At 41.5% G+C, this 23,215-nt stretch overlaps 3 protein-coding genes across 9 annotated transcripts in view; 1 reads left to right on the top strand and 2 right to left on the bottom strand.

Moving 5' to 3' along the window:
* Positions 1-7,485, bottom strand: part of LOC120901408 (Kv channel-interacting protein 4-like) — an 86,692-nt gene extending 79,207 nt beyond the window's left edge. Inside the window, exons 1-2 of one of the 3 annotated variants that reach the window (XM_040309329.1) lie at positions 7,375-7,485; positions 1,324-1,523 (exon numbers count right to left, since the gene is read on the bottom strand). The gene's annotated coding sequence lies outside the window, so the exon portion shown is untranslated. The remainder of the gene's footprint in view (positions 1-1,323; positions 1,524-7,374) is intronic. The other 2 variants (XM_040309327.1, XM_040309328.1) reach the window with 2 other exon arrangements.
* A 3,734-nt stretch (positions 7,486-11,219) lies between these two features.
* Positions 11,220-14,366, bottom strand: LOC120900623 (outer mitochondrial transmembrane helix translocase). The gene is made up of 4 exons (XM_040307888.1): positions 14,144-14,366; positions 13,724-14,050; positions 13,109-13,347; positions 11,220-13,039 (listed from the first exon to the last, which is right to left on the bottom strand). The coding sequence occupies exons 2-4, from the start codon at positions 13,888-13,890 to the stop codon at positions 12,258-12,260; spliced, it is 1,188 nt and encodes a 395-aa protein (XP_040163822.1). The 5' UTR covers positions 13,891-14,050; positions 14,144-14,366; the 3' UTR covers positions 11,220-12,257.
* A 1,169-nt stretch (positions 14,367-15,535) lies between these two features.
* LOC120900622 (CTP synthase) lies at positions 15,536-21,933 on the top strand. 5 transcript variants are annotated; one of them, XM_040307883.1, is made up of 7 exons: positions 15,536-15,718; positions 16,210-16,492; positions 16,859-17,029; positions 18,699-19,455; positions 19,526-19,682; positions 19,755-19,893; positions 19,977-21,933. In XM_040307883.1, the coding sequence occupies exons 2-7, from the start codon at positions 16,327-16,329 to the stop codon at positions 20,465-20,467; spliced, it is 1,881 nt and encodes a 626-aa protein (XP_040163817.1). In that variant the 5' UTR covers positions 15,536-15,718; positions 16,210-16,326; the 3' UTR covers positions 20,468-21,933. The 5 variants fall into 5 exon arrangements, with proteins under 5 accessions (XP_040163817.1, XP_040163820.1, XP_040163819.1 ...); XM_040307886.1 differs by lacking the exon at positions 15,536-15,718 and adding an exon at positions 15,821-16,111; XM_040307885.1 differs by lacking the exon at positions 15,536-15,718 and adding an exon at positions 15,821-16,115.
* Positions 21,934-23,215: the final 1,282 nt, after the last annotated feature.

Genomic DNA, 23,215 nt, shown 5'->3' with positions numbered 1-23,215 from the left:
CTGCATCTTTAGTTTTGCCTTTTGTATCAATAATACTCTTTTTCAAGGCTTTTAATTATTGCACCTTTATTATCAGTGAAATAAACAATTTTGATAATTGCTGAGAACAACAATGAGCCACTTTTATAAAACGTTTGATAACAATTTAAAACTACAGCTTTTTACGATCAATTGCACTCTACCAACAATTCCAGTTCTATACCGTCGGGCAATAAACGCTCACGATAATAAAGCACCACAACCTGCACAATCATCATCATTTACGATTGTCTCTCAACCAACAAAAAAAAACAAGACCACATCACCCGCTAAACCTCGTAAATTATTCATTTAAAACTTTGATCATCTCACACTATCCACTCCGTCGGATCGTTCGTTCGTTCGTTTGTTCGTTCGGTCGCCTCGCTCAACAAGTACGACCGAGCCACGAAAGTTGTTTTAATGGAAATCGTTTCGGTACACACAATTAAAGTGACTTAAAATTAACAAAAACTAATGCCCGAGCAGCGGGACCCCGAGCTGAGTGCGGTGGAATTTTGTGCTGCACAAGCACAAGCCGGCCGGGCTCACAAAAACTTATCAACCAGTGAGGACTGCGTATCGTTTGTTTTTCACGACGGTGCAGAGGATGCGATTGCGATTTTCGGAAGGTCGTATCGTTTGTCCCCAAACCCCAAAAAGGGAACAAAAAAGGGAGGAAAGCTCATCCGGTAGTTCATTGCTCGTGCACTGGCTCTAAAATATACACCCGCTTCAGTGTAGCAGATGGTAAAATAATGAATCAGGAAAGGGATAACGAAACAAAAAAAAACCTACACAGATACGTAGAGCAGTAACAAAGGTGGTTTGAAAAGAAGAAAGGAGAAAAACAGCCAAAGCTCGACAAAGCTCGTACTAAACCCCCAGGAGGAGCGTATAATTTGCCCCGGCAGTGCAGTTGCAATCTGCAATCAACGTTACTTACTGCACCAGAAGGGGCACCGGCAGCATTTAGCGACGAGTTTCGGGACGGGGTCGCAGGACAGGTCGCCCGCATCATAAAATCTTGTGCATAATGTCAGCCTCGGCAAGGCAGTAACGAGCCACCGGGCCCAGGTTACTGTTGGTGGGCGTCTTTTCCTTGGCAAGAGACTGGCAAGAAGCAAAGCCTGCAGTGACAGGAAGTGAGTAACAATCTAATGCCACCGGAGGTTGCCTCCCACCAGATCTTATTATATCACCTGTGTATGTGTGTGTGTGTGTGTTCAAGGGGCAAAGGGAAGGGATGGCTTTGAGGTAGTTATTTGGGAAAACTTTTTCCATCTGCTGCCTGTCTTGGCTTACCTTTCGATGCAGGTTGTCCTGGGCACGGCGTCGCTATTAGCTCGCCGCTGTTCGCTGTCGTCCACAGTAGGTCCACGTTTCACACCGTTGCCGGAAGGGACGGTTCACACTGCTTTTGCACGTGGTGCAAAAATTTCCAATCAACGAGCACTCACACATACACATACACACACACACCTGCTGACAGTTTTACACAATCACTGTTTCGTAAGAAAATTGATGTTAATGTGCACTTGGGGATGGAATGTCAAGGATGGAAGGTGGCAGGAAGCGGTGCCGCAGCGCTACGTCGTTGTGTTTGCTAATGGTTATTTTGCAACCATGGAAGTAGTGTAATTGTATGCTGGTTCGGGCAAGTTTGTGTGACACACACACACTGAGCTCCGCATCAGAAGTTCAAGCAGAGTGGCAGTTACATTATTTCTTACGACATGTGTCAAAACGTTACACTCATTTCACCTTTTCCCACGGAAACGACTCTACACTGTTTCATGCTAATCTTATCCTTTTGTATCCTTTGTTTTAAAATCACGGCGGATTAGGTTATAAATTTTCAATTTTCTCAACCCATTTTCCGGCGGCCAGTAAGAAGTGTTTTTCCTTTTTCTTGCACAAGCAAAACGAAGCGACACAGACAAGTGGCACCCGAAAAGGCTGAACGGAGTGAAAAAGCACAGTCTTGTCGTAATTTATTCTTCATTGGCTTTTAAGCTTCCGGTTACCGGGACCCCCCGGGGCGGATTGTGAACCAAGACAAGCAAAGAGCAGCACACAACAACAACAAAAAAACGCGAGAACTGTGAAAAATTCACTCCGACGGTGATTTGACGCTATCGGTCGTCGGCGCTGCTGCTCCGAGCGAAAACCGACCAAGCTGGGCTTTTTGTCTTGGCTTTTCCACAGGGATTGTTGTTGTTGTGATCATCCATTCCATGAGCAGTGTCAGTGTGCGTGCATGAGTTAGAGGATGTAGTCTTAACGTAGAAAAAAGATTTAAGCGAAAAAAAGCCACAAGCGTCACCTTAAGTTAAAGGGAAGAAAATAAAGCGTTTTGTCTACCTTCCGCTCCAACCACAGAAGTACAATGGAAAGTTCAAAGGAAATAGCGAAGGAAATAAGTATAAATCGCTGTAAAGTTTCAAAATGAAAAGCTAAATTATTTTGAATTTATTATTAGTTTTACTTACATTTGAAATAAAAATATAATTATTTTCTTTAATTTTACTTTTGCTGTTGATTACATTGCACAATGTTCGCATTGTTTTCCAAAATGGTTATAAAACTTAGAAATATCACGAAAAATAAACAAAGTTTAACTCAAAGAAAACACAAACACAACTCCATTCAAAATATCATAAATAAAATAAAATATAAAAAAAAAAACAAAAAATTATAAATTAAAATAATAATAAAAAATAATATTAAAATAATAAAATAAATCAGAAACAGAATGAGATTCCAACAAAGCACAATAAGTTGCATTACATATTAATAATTATTTTTATGAAATAAAATCCAAGCCTACCAGCAAAACAACTCAAGCACAAAAGTACACTAGAATTACCTTATCTAATGTTTAAAAACAAAACTAATGTATAAACTAACCTAGTATTGTTTCAAAAAACCTTTTGTTTTTTTACTTCTTGACATTTCAGGATTTAAGTATTTATTTTTGATTAGTATCGGTCCTTCGTAGTCTACAGACATCACAAAAAAATAAAGGACATATAAATAAGCGTTCCTATGATCTGTGCAGTGATGACAAAATCGTTTTGGGTCGCGGGCCGAACTACGGTTGAAAATATTTTCTCGGGCCACAGATGAGCCTTATTAAGGACTTATTCTTGGACCTAGAATCGTATCGACATTTTACAGAAACCTCCAACAAATAATTCACGACAAATTGTTTACCATGCATATTTCGTTGAGTGAAAATTAGGAAACATCGAAATAGCATTATAATAACCAAATCAATTGATGAAATTCACTCATACTTTACCTCAGTGGCCAGACGACCTTACTCGGAAATTTAATAATTCATATTCAATTCTCGAGATATATGCTAACTTTGAGGCTACCTGGACAATTCTTTAAACCTCATATATCGCATTCACACAACGACACGCGAAGTACAAATGCTGCATTTTAACTACGGTAATGACTAATAACGATAACTCAAAATTTTAGCACTACAATGCCAAATATAGGCTAACTATGTGGGCTTTTTTTTAAAGAAAAAGAGACTACCAACTATTAATCGGCTTCATACAATTCAAACCATTTTAAACTGCTTGGTTTTTAAAGATTATTAAAGATATCGTCTTGATTTTTGCAAAACCATTGCTACAGAGTACCCTCATCAATGTGGAGAAGTGGTATTCCAATACATGGTTTCCGAACTTCTCAGAAAGCCTGACAGTCATAAAATGGGTGAAAATATGGAGTGTCCGACCTTAGGGTGCCGCCAAAAAACAACTACTAAAACAAATGCTACATGCCATCTTCGCGGATTCCTTCCAAACAAGCAACAATGTGTAACTTACTTCACACTTCGTTAATTAATCTATAAAGACTGGATGTTGAAACCTTCTTCCTCAGTGCATAAACATTAATACACTCGTTTTTATTATCTTATATACAGTCTATTTCTGGGCCATTGACATGTCTGATCTAAAGCAATATATTCTTTTGAACATCGCAAGCAAACATCGAGCAATTTCATTTTTGTTCCCGACAAGAAATTATGGTCATTTCGAGACTTTCAATACTAATAATCGATATATGTATATCAAGTTACAGGGTTTTCCACGATTTATTGGCTAGTTAGGGACAATTTTTTTGGGCTCGTCTCACGATTTATTCATCAAATCCTATAGATCTTTGGTTCTTTCCCATAATTTATAGGTTTATCTGATTGGAAACAATTGAACCAAAAAATTATAGTAAAGGACTACAAAATCGTGGAAACACACAAAACACATGGAAACCAACCAAACAATTATGGAAACTGGAATAAATTGTGAGAAACCCTATGTTTCCAAAAGGGGCGGTGTATAATTGTTGAAAAGTGTAAGGGTGATGACATATTAACAATCATTATAATCATTAACCATAAATAATCGAAAATTTATGAAAAAGAGCCTCCCATATAACAAGTGAGTCAATGTAATGGATTAAACTCGTTATGAAGGGTTCCACTGTATTTATTTAGTATAATGAATGCACTATATTGTATTGTTTCATCAAAATTAATTTGGTATAAAAATGTTAACTTTATATTCTTAAAAATATAAAGTTAATTTAACAACACATGAATACCATGTTTTGGTTAAACAAAAAGCTATGCAAAGTATCATTATTTTCAAAACATTCGCGCCAAACTTTCCTCTACCCACTGTGCAAACGTGCCTTGAAACCCTTCCCAAAAAGAAAAGACTGTGGGTTGGTAGTGACGATCCAACCAAAAAGCACAAAAAAATAAAAAGAAAAGAAATCATCCTCCCAATTTAGCTAAAGCTTGCCAGCACGATTCGACCTTGGCTTGGCGCGTCTTGCCGACTGGAGCAGCAAAACAAAGCATGCGATGAGATGAGAAAGTGTGTGCCTTACGTAGTGTTGACAACGATTGCCATCAGCTTTCGTTATCGCCCGTCCCCAGCCGTTAGGTACGGCTTGGCGAAGAATGAGGACCGCTCGGCAAGCAACCGCGGACAACGGAGAAATGGAGAAAAACCACACTTGAGGAAAGCAACAAAAACCAACCCACAAAAAGGCACAAAAGGGCAGAGAAAGCCTCGATTTAGCCGAGATTGTGTCATGACGTTGTTGCGAGCCACCAGAGTACATTGTTTTGATATCCACCATGCGTGTGTGTGTGTGTGTGTGTGTGGCGAATGCTTGCTTGAGCTCACAGTTTTAGGCGCACTTTTAAGGCGCACGGGCCTCGCTTCTGCTACTGGAACCGATCTAACGCAGAGCGGAAAAACGTAGTTTGATGTGGTGGAAGGCACAAAGGCAAGCAAACGGCCCTGCAGCTGCAGCCGATTGCGCTACGGTGGCGGGCTACTCATTCGTGACATCGCACATATATATATCTTATACACGCTTCCGCGAGGTTGTGCTCGTGAACCACGCCATTTCTATCCGACGCACAGTGACTGCATACGAAATGCGACAAAATTGCCTGCTCTATTGTCGTTGGCTCATGTTTTATTTTTTAAATCTGCAAAACATGCAAAGGGGACAATAAAACACAAAAGGAGCAGTAGCCACACTGTTAACGAGGTTGTGGCGAGGCTTCTTTTTATAATGTGTGCGATTATACGCCCAAAACTCAATTATGTTCCACTCAAACTGAGAAGCACAAAAAAAACCCTCTCCAAAATGGAGGTTTAACATAATTAAGCCGTTTTTAACCTCTAAAAATGGTGTAAAAAACAATAAGAGCTACTAAGCGAGTTGAGTTCGTTTGAAAAGCTTTCGCTCTGTTACGTGAAAGCATCCCATGGAATTCAGTAGAGGGCAATAATGCATCAAAAGAAAAGGTCACCACCTACGGCAAATGAAGTCATTATTAGTGCATCCCTTGTTTTAATTCAATCTCCCCCGGATGGGAACTTCAACCAACCAACAGACACCCGCAAAGAGCACACTACAAAGGTAATTGGCAGCACCAGCTGCAGCTGCCCGGATCAAGAGATAGCAAAACCTCGAAAGAAGCCTTCAATCCCTTTTTGATCCGTGCGCTTTTGTTTGGCGACGCAAAAATAAAGGTTTAACTTTAATTAACTCCATGCGGGTGCTCGTCGGCACAATGGAATGTGTCTCGGCTGGCTCAATGCAGAGGGAGGGGGCTTCCTTTTCCCCGCTGCCCCACGATGGAATTTAATCTACGGTACGGTATGGACTGCGAAAAAGTGCGTCACAACCAGTCTTCCACCGCCCCCCAAAACACCAACCGAGTGCGACCTGTCAATAAGCCGTCAGTGGCAGCATCCTTGCTACCGACAGCCGGACGCCTTCATCACCAGAGATCCTTCAGCTCGAAGGCGCACAGCGTAAGTGTGTGAGTATGTTTGTGTGTGCTTACGACCTTTCAGCAACGCGCCACGTGAGTTTGCCACAAACGCAGCAACCGAAGGTTTGAGGTTCGAACATGTATAAAGCAACCATTCCTACACAAACACTCGCGTTTCCAGACAGACTCGCACTGTACTTTAATCGTTTTAGATGAAAGTCACACACTTTTACTGCCACCTTGCCATCAGCCACCAAAATCGGTTATTTGTCGTTTCTGAGCTACAAACTCCATAGTACAGAAAAAATGACTGCAAAACTGACGAAATCGAACACACAGACACGTGCACAAATACAACGCTCACATGGGACGAATTTTTCTTTTTTCTTTTTTAGTTCTCCTCTACGTTTGGTTCCCTTTTTCGTAAGGAAGACCAATACACGATTGTACTACGCAATGGCGTACACGATTTCTACGCCAACTTATGAATCCTTGGGGTGCGCACACACCACAATCTTGACTTGAAATCCACCACCGTCTGTGTGTGTCCGTGAGTGTGTGTATACAGACACACGCACACACACAAACAGCTATGTGTGTAGCGCATATTATTGTTCCACGCTTTTTTGACAGCCACGTAGCAGGCCTGGCTGCCACTTCCACCGGAGCACGGGAAAATGGCGCGCACATTGCGAGAGACGACTGTCGCACACATACACACACAAACACACACACACAGTGCGCCTGGCTGGGGGTTTGCTTCTTTCGGGTAGCTGTTACGGGCCACTCGTTTCTTCATCTCCGCTTCCCTCCCTTTGTGGGTAAATGATACAATTTACGGTAAATGCTATGCTGGGAATAGAGTCACACAATGTTGCACTGCGTTTCACCTTTCCAACAGTTTCCAACACGAACACTGCCACTTCTTTTGCACCAACCTCTTTTGCTTCTTAATCTTGATGCATCGATAAAAGGAAAAAAGGACACGAGCAGTTGAACTTTCACACACTGTGGCGTATTCAAAACATACTCACTAAAAGGTGGCGGAGGGTGGGCAGGATTTTGACCGCACAACCTGCTACCAGCGAGCAGAGAGGAATGTCCGCACAGTTACGATGCCGAACGCGTTCTAACGACGACAGCGGTCGGCAAGGACCTTTCTGGTGGTGCCCATCTTCGGGCCTCGGCTCGGTTGTGCTGTGCTTCGGCTGAAGCTTTTGCGCGTAGCAGAAAGAGAGTGAGTGAGAGAGAGTTTCCGCACGGCTGGTGGTGTTTGTGAAGTGCCGACTGTGATCCGCAAGCTTTGAAGCGTTCACTTTCACGAATCGCGCGCTTCCCAGGGACGCTACTCCTGCTGCCCTCGGAGGCACATGTGACAAAGTGTCATCGCTGAGAGTTCCTTTGACCTCTAGCGAGGTTTTGTTGCTATTTCTTTCCGGCTCCGCTGTTTTTGCGTGTGGTTGTGTGTGTTTTTTGTTTGATTGGTGTCGTTATTCTTCCTTTGGGAAAGATAAAGTTGTCCTGTTCTTTCTCGCTCACTCTCTCTCTATCTCTCTTTTTTTGCATGTAGCAAAACAGAGTAAAGAAACAGTTGTTATCATATTTGTGTGACTAATTGATTTAAATCAACATAAAGATGGAGCTTGAATGGAGACGCATGGTGTTTCACTAAAGGAACGAAGGCAGGGCTCGGCAATTATTTCAATCAACGGGGCCAGATTAGAGCAATTTATGATTTTTAGACTACACTTTGGCTTTAGAAGAAATAGCTACAGTTTTTATTTACCTTTTTCAATATGAAATAACGTGTGGAAATTTTATCCCACTGATGTCGTTCTGGTTGCTAATGTAAAGCTAACATCTTGGAGTAACGTACTTTTTGCACGATTGCTCCATTCACTAACGCCCAAATTGCAAAATATGTTAAGGGAAGGTAAGTAAAGATGATCACTGTGGGTGACATGGGCATTTCCCATAAATAAATGAAAAAAGTAATTAGGGGAAGGTAGGTAAAGACGGACACTGCGGGTAAGATGGACACTTCTCATAAATGCATGAAAAAGGTAATTTTCGAGTATTTCAACAATGTAGAATCCAAACTGAAGGTAAAACAACACATTTGAGAACATTTTTGGCATAATATATATAAAACTGGTTAAATCCACGAACAAAACAAATTTTCAATCATGTGCACCCTTGTGGATCTAATTTGACTACTGCCGATCTTAAGCTCTACGACTTGTATTGTTTATATTTCCGGAAGTTTTATTTCATGAATGGGTTGTCGTGATCATTAATGAAAAACTGGCGAAAGAACGAGGGTAAAAACAATACAAATTATTGTTTTCTGTTGGTTTAAACATTCTGACATCAAAGCGGGAAAGACGGACACCTTGTTGTAGGGAAAGATGGACACCGAATTTATTGATTTTTTTACATCTTATATCAATTGGTGATGAATATATTTCTTCAAATATCTTAAATAAGGGTATTCCGATGCTATAAATCAATCAATAACAAGAGAAAGTATTGAAATAAGCGAGAAATGAAACATCGGTCAAAATAGTAGCCATTCGTTATGCTATTAATCGCTCGACGCTGATGAGGCGCTTCACGAAATCCAATATCTTCTCACGACTTGGACAACTTTTAGCAATAAAAAGATGAGGCATTTATACGACATTGTTCAGGAATAGATGAGAAATTCTATTGGATTACAAAAATCAAATGTTGAATTTTGACATGGTGGAAAATGGATTAAACTGTTAACAAGTCCCTCATGAATACTGGGGTCGTGGACTTTTTGCGGAGTAATTTCCTAAAAGGAAGTTCTAGACTGTTGTTCTGTACTCTGGAGCAACTTCAGCTGTAAAGTGCGCGATATTTCAATAATGTTTTAGATGCTGCATTCTACGATATATTTGAAGCGTTGTTTACAATTTCTAAATTCATGGCTGAATGAATCGCCGTTGCAATAGACCAAGAATTGGTTTATAAACGTACCAGGACGTGGAAAGCGAAAGAATTTGTTAAAATATTGTAAAACTCTTCACTTTCTAACCTTTTCTACAGGTGTCCATCTTACCCTTCATGGTGTCCATCTTTCCCATATCAGGTGTCCGTCTTACCCGAACATCAAAACTGCACGAAAAAAACATGTTTTTCATTCATGAAAAAAACGCAAAAATCGATGGAAACTTAAAAGTTTTAACACATTTTCTGATATCATGTTTTATGTATAAGATAATGTATGCACATTTTCATGGTCGTTGCACTTATATATCCCTAGATTTTTACCACTTCCCTTAACGTGTCCGTCTTTACCTACCTTCCCCTATAGAATAATTCAACAATGCAGTATCCAAACTGAAAGTAACATAACACTTTTGAAAACATTTTTGTTATTATAAATGCAAAAATGGTTGAATTCACGATCAATGTAAAAATTCAATCGTGCGCACCCTTGTGGATCTAATTTGACTAGATTTGGCGGATATCAAGCTCTCGAAAATTGCATTATTTATATTTTCGGGAGTTTTATTACATCAATAAGTTGTTGTAACTATTAAGCAATAAACTGGCGAAATAACAACAATGAAAGCAATAAATTTTTTTTTTTGTGATTTATGCTTTCTGACAAAAAAGCGAGAAAGACGGACACTCTGTCGTAGGAAAAGATGGACACCGCTTTTGTTGACTAATTTTACATCTTATACCAATTGGAGATGAATAGATTTCATCAAATACCTTAAATAAGGGTATTTAGAAGATATAAACCATCCAGCAGCTAGAGAAAGCATGGCAATATGCGAAAAACGGAACACCGGTCAAAAAATAGCAGTCATGCTCGACGCTGATGAGGCACTTCCCAAAACCCAATATCTTGCCACGACTTGCACAACTTTAATCAACAAAAAGAGGAAGCATTTATATGAATTCGTTCAGGATTAGATGAGAGATTCCATGTGTGTACAAAGATAAAAAGGTTGAATTTTGATATGGTGGAAAACTGGTTTGACCTATTAACAAGTTCCGCAAACATGCTGGCGTCAAGGACTTTTCACGGAGTTCCTAAAGGAAAGTCTAGAATATTTCAATAATGCTTTATATTTTGCATCCTACAATAAGTAGCGCTTAAAATGTCTAAATTTAACTGCTGAAATAATCGTTCGTGCAAGCGGTCAAGTTTGTTTTTGTGTACGTACTAGGAAGCAATAGAATATATTAAAACTGCAGGAAAAAAATCATGGTTTTAATATTTAAATAATACAAGCGTAGCTCTCCAAAATATTCCTGCACAATCGCAGGAATATTCCATTATCGCCAAGTATATGAAAATTATTTCGGAAATTTGGAAAACCATTATTTTGCTTGTTTTTTAAGGTGTTTAACACAAATGAATTGTCACCGTGGTGGCCAACGTGCAAATCAGAATTTGAACACTGCCTTAGAAAATATATATTTGGCAGAGACTTTGATTTGATTGCATAATGAAGCAGCGTTTTCTCAACCAGGATTTCTCAACTTGCTGGAACGTGAAGAAAAATTCTCAATAAACAAATAAAATCAATCATTCTTTGACCATATTCAGCCAATTACAGCAATCACAGTACGAAATTACTGAAACAGTGACATTGTAAGGTATCTAGCAAATTCAATAAATAATTGGAAAATGTGTAAAAAGCGCAATCATTATTGATTAAAATCAAATCATACAATCTAAGAAAAACTCACCAAAAATCTACAATGAATCTATACTGTTCTCTATTCTATTCTATTCATTTTTCTCCAATAATAGCGTAATAAAGAATACCTGTTTTCGTAAATTACACTTTGCCAAGCCCTGAATACTGTTAGATTATGATTATTACAAAAAACATTTTTAGATTTTAATAACTTTTTATTTAGCTTTTAAATATTGACTTCTTCCCATTTTCTCGTGTATCTCTCTTTCCCCCTTTCTCTCTGTACGCCATCGCCTTATACTCAAAATATCTACAACGGTGTTATCCAATTACAAAACTTATGTTAACCTACGCGATTTTTTGTTTTAAGATGCCATCGAACGGAATCGTCCACCGAGAGATGAAAGGAAAGTGAATTAAGGAATTTATGAAAACACAAAAGCGCAAGCAGCTCACGCCGAAAACCGAAAAAAAAAAAATTAAAAAGAAGAATGCTGGCTAAAACAACAACAACAAAAAACCTAATCCCTATACACACTCTCGCGCACACACACACGATCTGGCGGAATCATCACACACTACTAACTAGCTAGCTAACTGAACTACAACGGCTGAAGCGATTACGAGGGACCTCGCGTGGGTTCGTATGCAACCACGTGCTATTGCTGTATTCTCCCCCGGGTTCTATGTATCTATTATGTTCTACATTCAACGGCACACGACCTACACTTATGCTCTTTTCTCCACATTCTACGGTATTTGCTGTTTGGTGTGTATTGCTGTGTTTGCAACAATCGGGGTGGTGGTGTGTGTGTGTGTATAATGCTTATTACATTCAATATAGTTTAGAACAACAGTCGTAAAATCAACATTTCCTTTGGAGAGGATCTTAACAGCATAAACCTGCTGCGTTTGTAATTCGTCACAGACACGCGACGAATCTTGCTTCTCCATATTCGATCAAATCTACGCGTCTACTAACAATTGATAATTTAGTGCTCATTTTGGTTAGCCTGTTAGCCATAGCTCGTCGTCTGTCCATCCCAAACCCAACCCCAACCATCCATCGAATAGTATGATCATTTTCCAATAAGAATTCACACTCCCTGCAATGAATGTGCTTTCTAACTCTACCGGCGTCACTGCCTGCTTATCTGATAATCTGCGACTATCTAAATCTTAGCTGTCTGGGCCGGCTGACTGGTTTAGTCCCAAGTCTTCCAACCACACTTTTAGTCCAAATCGATCCTAGCATCGTTCAGCACACCGGTCGTGTACTTGGAGTGCCTCATGCTGCGCAACGACTCCTCCAGATCCTCCATCGTAATGGCGGGCGTACCAAGCTCCAAACCACCGTTCTGTGCCGTTACCCCATTAAACCCGTTCGCTAGCTGCGATCCACCAGCCGCCGTTCCGTTCGCCTGTGCTTTGCTGTTAGCCGCCGCCCGGACCGCGCTCATTATTTCCTTGTTCTTCATCACCTTCCGTATCCGGTGGACGGACGCATTGCGGCACACCTCCTTCAGATCCGAGCCCGAGTATCCGTTCGTCTTGCGGGCCAGCTGCAGGTAGTCAACCTCCGGCGCAACCTTTTCGTTGGCCAAAATCAGCTGCAGGATCTTGTGCCGCTGCTCCTCGTTCGGCAGCCCGATGTGGAACTGGGCGGGCATACGGCGCAGAATGGCTTTGTCCAGGTCCTGCGGCCGGTTGGTAGCGCCCATCACGATGATCGTCGAGTCGGACTCGGTGTTCAGCCCGTCCCACAGCATCATGAACTGCGTTTTCATCATGGCCGTCGCTTCGTGGTCGGACGAGTTGCGGGCGCGCAGGAACGAATCGATCTCGTCGATGAAGATGATGCAGGGTTGAATCTTCACCGCCAGCGTAAAGACGGCCGAGGCGAGCTTCTGCGACTCGCCGTACCATTTGTCAGTCAGCATCGCTACGTCGAGGTTGATGAAGCGCATGCCGGCTTCCTTGGCGGTCGCTTTCGCGATCAGTGTCTTGCCGCAGCCTGCAGATTGAAGAAGGGGAATGGTTTCTGTGATTTTCACAAAACAATGGCTTACAGCGATGACCTTACCTGGTGGACCGTATAGTAGCACTCCCTTCGGTGGCTGGTACAGTGCCGAGCCAGCAAACATGTCCCGGTGGCAGACGGGAAACACGAGACTTTCCTTGATCTCCTGGCACACATCATCCAGCCCTGCAATGCTGTCCCAGCTTTCGGTAATGTTTTCTGGCACCACCAGATGCGAAGCAATGACCATTTCGTACTCGTTCAGATTTTGTAGTGCTGACTTTTTCATTGTTGGACTTAGCCTACAATTGAAAAGATAATTATTTAAATGAATTATGTTTTAAAAATTTATCAAAAAATTAAAACCCTATAAATTATTTAAAAAAAATGCATAAAGCTTTTATGGACATCTGCAACACGAACCTTGTGGGCACTTTGCGCATAGCCTTTTCGAATCACGTTATATAACGGAGCAAGGCTGTGCGCCAAGTCCCGTCCGACATTTAACCCTAGTAAAAATAGCCACCCCGCGCCTAATGTCGGGGCATCAATCATCTGAACTGTGACCAGCAGACGGAGGCGCCATACCGAACTAGTGACTTGACACGTTCGACACGCGGTGACCCCTTGTGTCGGGTACCGTCGCCACGGGGACTTTGGACATGCTTGCACACTTACTTTCGCAATATTTCCTCCGCATGCTCGATCGCCTTCTTTTTGCTCTTGTTGGACGGGTCCAGGTTGCGGATGAGCCATTTCGCCGAGTAGTAGGTGACGATGGAGAGCAGCGAGATACGCAGCACAAACTGTACCACCTCGTTGCGTGATAGGTTCACTCCGGACATTTCGGCTGCTGGTTGATGTTGCTGCTGCTGCTGCTGGGTTGCTTAGTGCTGCTTGCTGATCCGATACCGTCGCTGGTATGCGTATCGTCCTGTGTCTCTTTGTGTTTCTCTTTCCCTAAATCGGTGTTATCCGTCCTTCGAAACGGGTCTCGCCGAAACTCTAAAAAGGCGCAGAAGAAATCCTATGACGAAACACGTTTCGTTTTCTGCTTCGTTTCTGTCTGCTTCGATTTTTCTCCCTTCGCACACACACCTGATTATTTTTGCTGTTTTTTCTTCTCCTTGTTGTCTCGTGCAATCTTTCTTTGTGGCTGTCAAAATGAACCATGACCCGTAAAACATGGCGAGGGTTTTTGACGTTCAAAAATTGCTGCATCTCACTCATTTTCTGTACCCCTTCCTTTACTCGCCTACAGTGCTAGTTTCAAAGTGAGCGTTTGTGCTCCCCTTCTCCGTCTTCACCTCAAACACTTCGATCACCTTTGTCGCATGAACGCGTAAAAAAAACATAAACAAACATGTGTGACTGGTTAGAAGTTGTATAGCGTGTAGTATCGTCCTGCGTAAAGCGCTAAGAAAGAGCGTAAGCTTGAGAAAGAGGGCTAGTTAGCACCAGAGAAAAGATCCGATTGCAGGTAAGTTTGTTACAAAACATTTCTTCGGGCTCGCCAAAACCGTCCCGTCAAAACCAGCATGGAATAAGTACATTAATAAAAACACCGTTAAAAGTTAAATACCGGCCTTCCTCGATTCCCACAGAGAAAAGATGACCAGCAAATGTAGACTGTACATAAAAGTCCGCCATCCGGATCAGCTGATGCGACAGTTGATGCGGGGGAAGGTATTTTTTTTAATTTTGTCCACCGAAACAGTCGCACATCAACATAAGCTTTTTGGCTGCCATCTTGAACCCTCAGGCCACTGCCAGACAAACCAAAAACCTATTGTTACGAAAAAAAATATATAAACGAAATGTAACGCATTGTAACGAGTCGTAATGCCACTCATCGGTGAGCGAAATTCTAAAGAATAAGTTGTTAGCATGCTTCTGCAGTACCAAACATCAATTTAACACAAATTAAACTTCAGTATTCCTGCTATTGTCATCAAAATTGAGGGAAACAAAACTCACTTTTTGTTCGTTAACTTTTTCATTGCAGTCGTTCTTCCGTGTGTCTGGCAGCGGTCTCAAAACCCCCCGCTCGCTACGACAAAACCCTCACAACGTCTTTCAAAAACGCTCGCCAGCGAGCAAAAATCGCACCAATTTGGAGCGTTGGCGAGCTCGCGATCTGCAGTAATTGTTATTGCAGTAGTTGCAGTTGTCGTCCGAGCCGTGTACACGCTGCTTAAGCACCCCTTGCTTTTGCGCACACAAATGCGCGCCAATACACGGTAGCTGTCAAACCGTCAATCCCGCATAGTGATGGGCAAATTCAACCATAAACAAACCGACTAAACCGGCCTTTTCCGAGTTGTGTGGACTTGCATTTCAGCAAACAATACTTTTAATGAACTGGTAAAGTATTTCAGGCTGTTTTCTCATTCATTGCACATCAGCTAGGTGCTAACAATTCCAAATCATTTTAATATCGATTTCTTATCATTCGCCCGGACCATCCCTATCCGCACCGCGCATTTGAAGGAAGACGTTTGACAGCCCGAGACGGAAAAAACGAAAAGCTCGAGCCGCGTGTTTGTGGTTACCACTTTAAATTCCGTCGCAGATTATTTTCGCGTGCCAAAAAGCGAACGAAAAGTATACTTTCCTCGCAATTGGCATCCATTCCGTGCGGTGCGCCACTGTAGCTGCTGTTAGAAGGCACAGGTAATACACCCGCAGGTGAATTAAAAGGTCCCGGTACAAGTCCCGAGCACATTTCGTTGCATTGAAGTACTGCACCGCACCACTTCCTTTTGATTCGCGACATAGGGCACATAAGCCCGGCAAGGGAGGGGGCTACACCAGCAGAGGGGATCAGCTGAGGAGGGCTACCTACTTACCTACCGTCTAGGTTCTTTGTTTACAAACAATTATCTCGCGTAGTGCAAACAAATCGGGTTGGTACAGCACTCTATTGCCACACGAGGACGGCTGTAATCGTGCCGCGTTGTGCCCCCGTACTTGAACATCCGCCTGTGTGCACTATTGCGGTGAAGGCCTCTTGAAGATAGTGTAGTGTTTCGCACCGGAACCAGTTGGGCACGAACGGGCTAGACGGTTGGTTCGTTCGTACGCACAATCCACGCTCTACCACTCTATCAACCACTTTCCCAAATCGTTCGTACATTGACGTGCATATTCTTTTCTTCTTTTAGTTGTTTAGATACACATAGAGACACAACGCCATCGTCCCAGCCTGCTGTGTGTACACTGAGACACGCTAATTGATTGACCGAACCGAACGAATACGTCGTAGAAAAAAAGGCAGCAGCATGAAGTACATACTCGTCACCGGTGGTGTGATCAGCGGCGTTGGCAAAGGAGTTATCGCCAGCTCGTTCGGCACGCTGCTCAACGCATGCGGCATACCCATAACGTCGATCAAGATCGACCCTTACATCAACATCGACGCAGGAACGTTCTCCCCATACGAACACGGTAAGCAAACGGCTAGACGAAATCGTCCTCAACGAAGACAGATAGAGAAAGAGAAAAAAGCAAGCAAGCTCACGGGCATGATATTTCGTTGGGCAAGAAGCGGTCGTGTAGAAAAGGGATACCTTTTTATTTTTAAACCCACGAAGCGAACTTGACCGTGACGGTAACATTCACTGTCAGGGAAAACGAAAAAGCCAAACAAGTAAGTACACAGTGGCCAGTGAGTGATTGTTGCTGGTGTGCGTCTTCTTTCTTATTTTTGCGTTTTGGTTTTGGCGTGCAATTGTCCCGTTGGCCGCAGATTGTTTATTTCATATTTTGCTAATTAAATTCTAAATTTCGGATTCTATTCTTACGTCATTGTAGGTGAGGTGTTTGTTCTTGATGATGGCGGTGAGGTGGATTTGGATCTGGGAAACTATGAGCGTTTTCTGGACATTGTGTTGCACAAGGACAACAACATTACTACGGGCAAAATGTATAAAATGGTGATCGATAAGGAGCGCATCGGGGATTATCTTGGCAAAACCGTTCAAGGTAGGTGAGAGGTGGGAAATGTATTGAATTTTACACGGTTTGGAAAATAACGAATTTTGTTAAGACCTTTATGCATTATTATATTTTTGATAATCTGGTGCATTTGCTTCGTACTGTATCAGTTGGATCAGTTGGATTGGAAATGTTTAAACATACCTAATATTTAGCACTTAGACAAGAACACATATAGGTCAATTTAATTACTTGTGTAAAGTATATACAGTGAGTGCAATAAGTATTCTGCTAGCTAAAGATTTTATAGAAATAGGTAAATGATGGCCGCAATAGGCAAAGGATGGTAAAAGAGTAAAGCCAAACAAGTGAAAACGGCCTAGCAAAGTATCAATATTAACAGTTCAGATTTGTTTTTGTATTGTTTAATTTCGCATAAGATTTAAAAATATTTTAGAAGACACGTCTTCAACATTATTTAACAAAAATAATAAAAAATAATAAGAAATCCAAGACGTACTAATAATAACATAATTGAGGATCAAACAGTAATGTCTAGTTAAATAGTTTCAAACATATTTACAGCTTCTTGCAGAACCGCTTAAAGATTCAAACCAACGTTTGTATAATTTTGAAAATAGCGAAAGTTTATGTTTTATGCAATTTATTTTATTTTTCAATTTTTTTATTTTTTCTACGCAGAATTAATTTGCGAATTTCTTGCTTAACCTTTATTTATTTTTACGACCTTTTTAGTAAAAAATATGAGTACAGGCGGTCCTCGAGATACACGGTACCTCTTATACGCGGATTCGGAGATACGCGGATTTCTAAATTTGACAATTCTTTGAGCAAATTGTACTGATTTGACACATCAATTTTAAATTGCCAAATAATTTCCGTTTTGATCGAATGTTAAAAACTATTTCAAATGGTTTAAAACTGTTATATTCAGTAAGAATAATATCAACTAATTCATAAAGTAACTATAACCTCCCCCTACTTGCAAAATTACACGAACATTACTGATATTTTAGCTGGAAATCACGAGATTCGACTTACGCGGAAATTCGAGATACGCGGTATTTTGCGGCCGTTTTCGGTCCTCATTAACCGTGTATCTCGAGGACCGTCTGTATTTCTCAATATTCTCAATATGAGTGTCTCAATTGAAAATTAAAATTTATTGTATTACAGGGCTTTACAACCAATAAATCGTGGTTCTCATCAATTGTTGGTTGGTTCCCATATATTTTGGGTGCGTTCCCACGATTTTTTGGTCGATTCCCAGAATTTTTTGGTTCAATTGTATTTATATCCAATACATTACCATTACTATACCAATACATTTTGGGAACGAACCAAAAAATGTATGGGAAACGATGAATAAATCCTGAGACGAGCCCAAAAAATTATGAAATCTGACCAATAAATCGTGGGAAACCATGTAAATGACTCTGCCATAAAAAAATAAATAAATTTTAAAATAAAAAAAAAATATTAATCAATTTAATATGCATTTTCAATACAATATCAATTTGATAGCAATTAGCAATTGAAGTACAAAAAAATAAGAAAAAAGATTCATGAAGACATAAAATTGTTAATTTTTTTTTGCCACGCGATCAACAATTGGCCAACAAACCCTGTAATTAAACTGCTTACAGCTTCTAATCTATATTTGTATTAAATCTCCTATTTTTCTCTCTCCCCGCAGTGGTTCCGCACATAACGGACGCCATCCAGGAATGGGTGGAGCGGGTAGCGAAGCAGCCGGTAAAGGACAACATCGTGCCGGAGGTGTGCATCGTCGAGCTGGGCGGCACGATCGGTGACATCGAGGGCATGCCGTTCGTTGAAGCCTTCCGCCAGTTTCAGTTTCGCGTGAAGAAGGAAAACTTTTGCGTGGCGCACGTGTCGCTCGTTCCGTTGCCGCGGGCTACCGGTGAACCGAAAACCAAACCAACCCAGGCAAGCGTCCGTGAGCTGCGCGGGTTTGGGCTGAGCCCGGACATGATCGTGTGCCGGTCGGAGAATCCGATCGGCGATGAGGTGAAGGACAAGATTAGCAACTTCTGTCACGTGTCGCCGGATCAGGTGATCTGCATACACGACCTGTCCTCAATCTATCACGTGCCGCTGCTAATGGAGCAGGCCGGCGTGGTGGACATTCTGAAGGAGCGGCTGCAGCTGAATCTGCCCACGCCGAGGCCGGCGAACTTTATGCAATCGTGGCGCGATCTGGCGGAACGGGTGGACAATGTGTACAAGAAGGTGAACATTGCGCTGGTCGGGAAGTACACGCGGCTGCAGGATTCGTACGCGTCCGTGATGAAGTCACTGCTGCACGCATCGATTGCGGCCGGGTACAAGCTTAACCTGACGTTCATCGATTCGTCGAATCTGGAGCGCGAGACGAAGATAGAAAACACCAGCCTGTACTACGATGCGTGGCACGATCTGACCAACAGCCAGTAAGTGGATGGTAGAATTGCGGTAGAACGATGGGAAGGTTAATTGATATGTTTTTTTCTTTTTTTGCAGTGGTATCATTGTCCCTGGTGGGTTCGGTTCGCGTGGTTTAGAGGGCAAAATCCGTGCGTGTCAGTGGGCACGCGAGAATGGCAAACCGATGCTCGGTATATGTCTCGGTTTACAGGCTGCCGTCATTGAATTCGCTCGCAATGTGCTTGGATTGGAGGTGAGCAAACATTAAATTTAATCAAATCAAATACCATTAATTGTAATTTATGATTTCCCTCCTCTCCCACAGGGCGCGCATACGACGGAATCGAACCCGGACACACCCCATCCCTTGGTGATCGACATGCCCGAGCATCATACGGGCGTGTATGGCGGAACGATGCGACTTGGCAAACGGACGACCATTTTCCGGGGCGACAGCAAAATACGTAAGCAGAGCATGTCCTCCAACACGATTCGTTTACTTTTCTTTCTGTTGCACCCACTAACCCCTCACCTATTCTTGTTTCAGGTCAACTGTACAACAACAAGCAGCAGATCGAGGAGCGCCACCGGCACCGGTACGAGGTGAACCCGGACTATGTGGCACAGCTCGAATCGCACGGCATGCGCTTCGTCGGCACGGACTCAGAAAAGGAGCGCATGGAAATTATGGAGCTGAAAGACCACGTGTACTACGTAGCGACCCAGTTCCATCCCGAGTATCTGTCGCGCCCGCTCAAACCTTCGCCACCGTTCCTGGGGCTGATACTGGCAGCGGTCGGTAAGCTCGATTCCTACCTCAAGGATGGGCAGAAGCTGCTCCAGCAGCAGTGCAGCCCGAGCAGCACAATGCCGAACGATAAGGTGAACGCGCAGGAGCTTAATCAGATCCGCGAGCGTGCCAATGGACTGAAGAGTGAGGCGAGCACATCCGCTGCGGTGCAGGTGAACGGTGCGGTTCCGAGCAAGCAAGAATCGCCCATCAAAATGAACGGGGTGCATACGAATGGAACGGATTAAAGCGGGGAAGCATCGCCGGTTAAAAGGTAAGTATTTCAACGATAAGGTTTTTCGGTAAAAAAAGAGCTGGCAGAATGGTTGAGACAGCTACACAATTCTTCCAACTGCAAAGCGTAACAGAGCGATAGTAGGTTCAGCTGTGTAAAGTTAAAACCCAAGACAAGTCAGTGGAGCTGTGCATCGTGAAAATCACGCAAAAAAATCAATGCATTCAACAGAATGTGTCTGATTGATAAAGAAATCCAATTTCTAGAATTATATACAATTTCTTACCGATTGAACAGTTAAACAGTTGAACTTGTGCCGCCGAAAGGGTGTAGTTGCGCGAGACGCTTGAAATAAATAGAGCTTAACGAATAGGTTTTAATTGTTCATTTGCCAATCAATTATAGTTTTTAAGCGCATCCAGCAGCAGCAGCACAACAATTTACTTTTGTTTGCTTTTTCTTGATTAAATGTCTATCTGAGGAGGCTCCCTGCAATTTTCACTGCAACAGAGAGAAAGAGAGCAAAAAAAGGAGAAAAGAACTTGTGATAAACAAAGCTCGATATCTTATTTTGGATGGAATTGATACATTACTGTTACTACAGTTTTACTTACATTGCCTTTTTGAAGAGTTACAAACAAAGCGGAAATAAAAATTGTGACAGAACTAAGGAAAGGAACTGCATCTGCTGAATTAATGCACATTTTTTTACTTATTTCAATGATCATACACAGTGCGGGAAGGTAGCGTATGAATAAGAAGATGATATTTTGAGGGTTTTTTTTTGGTAATATTTGTTTATTAACAAGATGATATATTAATTACATGCATCAAACGGTGTTATAATTCCAATCCTCAATAGAGCAAGGATTGTTTTTCGTTCAACTGCACTTTTATAACTCTTCTCTGATATTGAAAGAGCAAATAAATGATAAAACAGATTTGCTGGGTTAAATTTGAAGGGTCAAATGATCATTGTTTATCCATCGGAGAATGCAATTCCTTATCGTTTGATGTTTGATTTAACTCATAGTTCAGCTCAGCTTGTTTAAAAAAATTAATACACTCAAAAACCACCCGAAAAATCATTTTCTCCTTCACGCAACCACTGTACGCGCACCTTTAGGTAGGAAACAAATTGTATAAAGAAAACAATTAATAATGATATAGTTTCTAGCAATATTCAAATTTTTAGCAGCAAACAAACACTTAATCCAATAGCAAACAAACGATAGTTTTAAGTGGTCGCGAAAAAAGACTCCTAATTAGAATGCAATTGGTGCTCCATTCATTGGCTCTAAGTTTCCTAGCACCAGGATCATGTAAGTGTGATCTAATATGATCTTTTCTTTTCTATATTCTTAACAATTAAATAAAGTATATGAAAGTGTTTAAAATCAACAATAACAAAAAAAAATGTTATCATTTTTAATAGTTGTTTGGAATAAAATAAATCCATGTCTAATTGTTCAAAACCAATTTCATACCCTGCTCGAACTTGATTAGTTAACAATTAAATATTTTTTAACTTCTGTTGATTTGATTTTGTTTAATACTTTTAAATATATGCATCTTGAAATAGTGGCAAGGGTCGCACAAGGTTTTTTCGGGGGTTTGTATATAATAATCCAATTGGAATCCATATATTTCCCAAAAAGGATACCCTAGAATCCACTTCTCGTCACATACAGGGTTTACCACGATGTATTGGTTGGTTCTCATCAATTTTTGGTGGGTTTCCATATTTTGTTGGTGCGTTCCCACGATTTTTTGGCCGTTTCCCACTATTTTTGGGAACAATTGTATTGATATCCAATCGGAAAATACCAATAAATTATGGGAACGAACCAAAAATCGTGGAAAAGCACCAAAAATCATGGGAACTGATCAATAATAAATCGTGGAAAACCCTGTAAAGTTAACTTTTATGTTATTATTATAATTATTGCAAGTATTTTAAATGTTAATAATGTAAATCTTAAAGGGGCTATTATTATTCTCTATGGTTTTTGGTGGATTCTCGAAAATGGTTGAAATGCTTACCATAGTTTTTGGACCGTTCCCATGATTTATTGGGCGTTGCATAGATTTTTTTAAGGATCATTAAATTAATTTCCAAATGAACACTCCTAATAAAACGCGGGAACGATACCAAACTATATTGAAAACGGCGTATTAATCGTGAGACGAACCCAAAAACTTACGGGAACCAACCAGCAAATCGTGGGAAACCGCCGATATGAGCCGTTTGGATTATTATGCCCAAGATGTGCCCTGCAACTTTAGATCCTTTTAGCCCATTCTTGGCAAATCCTCTACTTTTGTGCCATTTTAGGGTAGCTGTTAATGGCACTGCTGATGGAGGCACGGTGAGGGTTCCTTACCCAAACGTGCCGATGTCTTAGCAGTGTGTGTCGTCTTGCAGGAAGTCTGGAAGTCTGTCATGGCAAAACAGGGGTTTTCAAGGAAATTCATATTGGACTTCATATGAGACTACCCAAAAAGAGGGTCGTAGGGTGTACTTCTCATAAAGTTCCACTTCCCGTGTGAAAAAGAGTCAAGAAAGTGTCCCAAATTTATGAAAACACCCTGAAAACCCCTGTAAGTGTTGTCATGTTTCTAAATGTTTGTATGCCATGCATCCCCATACCGGAAGGCAGAAAACCTTCCCTAAATCCAGACAGTCGAACGTACACGTTCTGCACCAGAGCTCGAGGAAGCTACTATAGCAGCACAAAGGAGTAAGACTGACCACCTGGTA

This window comes from Anopheles arabiensis, chromosome 3 (genome assembly GCF_016920715.1).
Source record: "Anopheles arabiensis isolate DONGOLA chromosome 3, AaraD3, whole genome shotgun sequence".
NCBI classification, from domain to species: Eukaryota; Metazoa; Arthropoda; class Insecta; order Diptera; family Culicidae; genus Anopheles; species Anopheles arabiensis.
Note: the sequence above shows the minus strand (reverse complement) of the source record. Positions and strands in the feature narration are given on the sequence as shown.